Genomic DNA, 4,229 nt, shown 5'->3' on the forward strand with positions numbered 1-4,229 from the left:
TAGGAACACTGCTGAGCTGATGATATAGAATTATTTAACTATTTCTCACCCGTTCCTGAGGTGCACGCTTTTAAATTACAGTCAGACATATAGCTGCTCTCCGTATCAAGATTTTCAAGGTTGTGGATATCATTTTGACAGGTTATGAGTGAAATATATTGTCAATTGTCATGATATTCTCGGAGCAAATTCAGCTGCAGCATACTGATATAATAATATATATATATATATACTGTATATTTATTTATTTATATATATATAGACTCCTCACAAACTTGTATATTCTATGTATACAGCTGATTCTTATCATCATCAAAGTAGATTTTCCCTTTTTACCATACTACCTCTTACTGAGTCAAAATGCAAATCATGGCCACAGTAGCGTATGGGATGAAAGCCTCTCTCATGAACTGTGAAGAAAAGATGAACTGCTTCTCCAGGTCACTACAGAAAGAGACTTTTAAATGACACACTGTATCACTTAAATTGTGGTAACACATTCAGTATGCTGCGGCTGAATTTGCTCTGAAAATATCACGACAATTGACAATATATTTCACTCATAACCTGTCAAAATGATATCCACAACCTTGAAAATCTTGATATGGAGAGCAGCTTTAAGTCTGACTGTAATTTAAAAGTGTGCACCTCAGGAACGGGTGAGAAATAGTTAAATAATTATATATCATCAGCTCAGCAGTGTTCCTAAAGGAAGCAGGTCTGCAATAATTATGATGAATGTGATGGATTCTGAATGTGTACATTGAGCGTGCAGAAAACCGTGAACTCTAGATGATTTTGACAGGCAGTCAAACATCGAGGATGTAAAGTGAAATGCAATCTTGAGTCAACTGATTGACAATTAACATGCAAATCAGAAAAGAGAGGAAAAGGAGCTGCATGGGTTTGTTAACAAAAATCCAATAACCATGCAACAAAGAAGGCTGTGAAACATGTCCATTTGGTCTGCCTGTCACAAAGGAAATATAAGATTGGAATTTCGTTTCCCTCCACCTCGATCTGTTTATTAGACTTAATTCATACAATATGAAAATAATTTTGAAAGGTTAGATATATGTTGGAATTATAATTTAAATGTATTGTTGTGATACATTGAAAATGCGCAGGGCAAATGTTTTATGACAACTCCCTGTTGAAAATAGCCTAACATAACAATGTGGTTCTCTTATTTTAAGAAAAACATCTTTAACAATGCTGCATTTGCAACCAATGAACCATGAGTGAGGATACTGTATACATTTTCTGATTATGAAAATATTTTACTATATTTTGTGTCCATGTCTCTACTACAGTGTCTCTACAAATGACAGACATGTGCCTCATTGTTAGGACTGTGGAAACCTGTCTTGTTCAATAGGCCTTTGTTAAAGATATATATATCTTTAGTTTTCTTGAGAATCAGATCAGATCAGTCATCTGCCAGTTGATGGTAAATCTTTCTTGAGGTCACTAAAGTATGAAAGAAAAACATCTGTCCATTTCCCACTTTGTTGTTAATCTTGTTTGACCTTGTATATTTTCTTCTGTCACTCCTTCTATTCTCGAACTGATGACGTTATGTTTAGGAAAAAAAAAGAAGAATATAGCTCCACAGAGAGAGTATGGATATATGTGATACAGGCTTTATAGATGGTTAAAGAAGTTAATTGTGGTTGTCCCTGATGTCCCTGATGTTAAACAAAATCTAAATCAGAGGATCCAGAGTTGGGCAGCAGAACATGCCAGGGACTACAGATATTATGTGTATGTGTCAAAGTTGTTAATACACTGAGAGCAGACTGTGTTGGTTGTCAGTCAAAACTGTGAGTTTGAGGTTTATCCCCCATATAAGACTCATGCAGGACACAGTTCTTTCCCTGGAGTAATGGCTGTGTGTTCCGCACGATCAACCAGTGCGCCAGCTTGTGCAGGGACTGCAGGGAGGAAAGTGCTGCCAAATAAAAAGCGGAAAGATTTTGAGAGTCTGAACTGCCAACGGATATATGAAGTAGTTTATATTTAAGTTGCACAGCTGTGTTGGCCAAAAGCCATCCACAGCACTCCCTTGTGTGATGTTTCAAAGCCTGTCAGATGAGAAAATGACAACACCATATTCCTGTGGGACACTGTTCCTTGCAGCACACCCACTCTGAGCTGCATGGGGTCTCACAAGAAACTCAGATTCTTCGGCATCCCAGGGTACATAAGATCATCAATATCTCAAGGCAATCACACAGGGAAATTAGGATGAAAACTAAGCTGCTGGGACAAGTGTTTATCACTCGATATTATTGAAGATTTAATACGATCTTATACTATTTTGTATAGCAGAAATGGCTGATAGAAAAAAAGAGAGTAAAAAAGAGAGTTTCTAATAATATTTTGTATTTGATTGGTGACATTCGGTTAAAACTGAAATGCAACTTCTGAGTTGACACCCCAGTTGAAATATCACTGCCAGCTTGTCGACATGTTTATAATTGCAATTTTTTTTTAGCTCATTAATAACATTTTGTGGGTTAGTAAAATAACTACGGCTCTAAAATTATAAGACAAAAACTGATGTATTTCAACTCTTACAGACTCTTCACTCTTATTTTGTGCATCTCCAATGTAATTGGAAACATTTTTTATTGCACTTTAGGCATTTTATATCAAATAGACAAGCAATACAAAATATTCTAATATAATTTAATGTTTCACTTTTGTACTTCTTTAAAATGTTATAGTTCTATATGATGAAAAATAAATAGTGAATTAATTGTTTAGTATATTTTGTGATTTTCTATAGTGCAGTGTCAAATTCACATCTACTTAGCTGGGAAATCATTTATTTTGATTCAGAGGTCCATTTATAGTCGTAAATGTTTTTGCGCGTCTTGTCAGTAAAAATATTCGACATTTTAAGAGAACATATTCATTTAAAAAAGAAATTGCATCGAGAAATGTGAAGCCTTGGAACCTTGTTACGCTTTTTTTGTTCCTGCACGGCGCTCCGTTTAGAAACACCGTTTTACTTCCTGTCAGAATTCACAACAGAGCCGAACCAGAGAAGCTAATTCATTTTAGCAGCTTTTGGTGAACAAATGTTTATGTAGCATAAATACTAACGACCAAAAATGATTCCTTACACCGTCAACATCAAACTCGCAGCTCGGACGTTGACTGGCACTCTCAATTTGCAGAATAAAACCGCGGTAGATTGGTGAGTACAGACCCTTTGCCGCTAGCATAATATTGTAGCCTGGTTGTAGCTCGTTAAGTCAGTCAGATGTGCGACTGACAGATGATGTGTACGAACTGCCAATTACATTGTATGAATTTCATTACACTGTTTCCTTTCGTTGCTGCTTAGAAAGATGCCAATGTTAATTGATGCCAGTAATGTAGATTTTCTCTCATCAAAACAAGAGAAACATGCAGGGTATCTTGTGTCATGTGATGTGATGTGACATTTTGCTGGGCCTGATGAAAATTGTAAGCCTTATCTTCCCACTGTAATCCGACAGAGAGTGTGACTGAACTCGCTTAAAAGTACCAGAAGTATTATTATTTTAGACAAAGGTTGCATAACCACAGTTTTATTCCACACATGAAGCGGAAATGAGTCATATGTTAAACATTGCAATATTCACAGCTGAGACCTCTCACTCTCCATTAACCAAATTTGACAATAAAAAAAAAGTGTGAATGATGAGGTATGAGGAATATAATGTGGGTAATACGGTGTAGTCATCACCCGCAGCTACTCTTAATTTCTGTATTATTGCCCTATTGTGGTTTACAGTCACACACTTGTTGGATTAGCAATTATATCAGTTTGTTGCACCAGGACTCATTAATTGAAAGTCCCTGTGTACAAAAATAAGCTTAAGCTAATAGTGGACTTTCAGAATTTGATTGGAGTTGATATTTTTGTGGAATCAGGATGCGGTCCAGCCACATTTGAATGCAGACGTTGCATGCACACTGAAAGATGAAGATTAACATAGACATGAAGTGGAGAGCAGGAAACTGTAATTCAGACACAGCTTTTAAATAATACTATACTCATAGGAGAGGGTGTACAAATCAGTGTCAGGCCAAATGAGTACATCAGTTGATGTTGTCTTATGTGGTTTTGTGCATGATTTGGCTCGATATCCCACTCACAAACCATCTCTTTTATTCTGCAGCGGAAAGTACTTTCAGCTACTTCCCACTAGCCTAATCATTCAGGTTTTTTTTTT

General features: G+C 36.3%; 1 protein-coding gene across 1 annotated transcript in view; it reads left to right on the top strand.

The window, feature by feature from the left end:
• Positions 1-3,011: 3,011 nt before the first annotated feature.
• The window catches only part of wdr11 (WD repeat domain 11), a 50,876-nt gene continuing 49,658 nt past the window's right edge, over positions 3,012-4,229 (top strand). Inside the window, 2 exon segments of the mRNA XM_023411738.2 lie at positions 3,012-3,205; positions 4,176-4,181. Coding sequence (XP_023267506.2) covers positions 3,120-3,205; positions 4,176-4,181 — 92 coding nt within the window. The 5' untranslated portion in view covers positions 3,012-3,119.

This window comes from Seriola lalandi, unplaced genomic scaffold (genome assembly GCF_002814215.2).
Source record: "Seriola lalandi dorsalis isolate HSWRI2012SDOR001 ecotype SW California unplaced genomic scaffold, Sedor1 jcf7180002054470, whole genome shotgun sequence".
Lineage (NCBI taxonomy): Eukaryota > Metazoa > Chordata > Actinopteri > Carangiformes > Carangidae > Seriola > Seriola lalandi.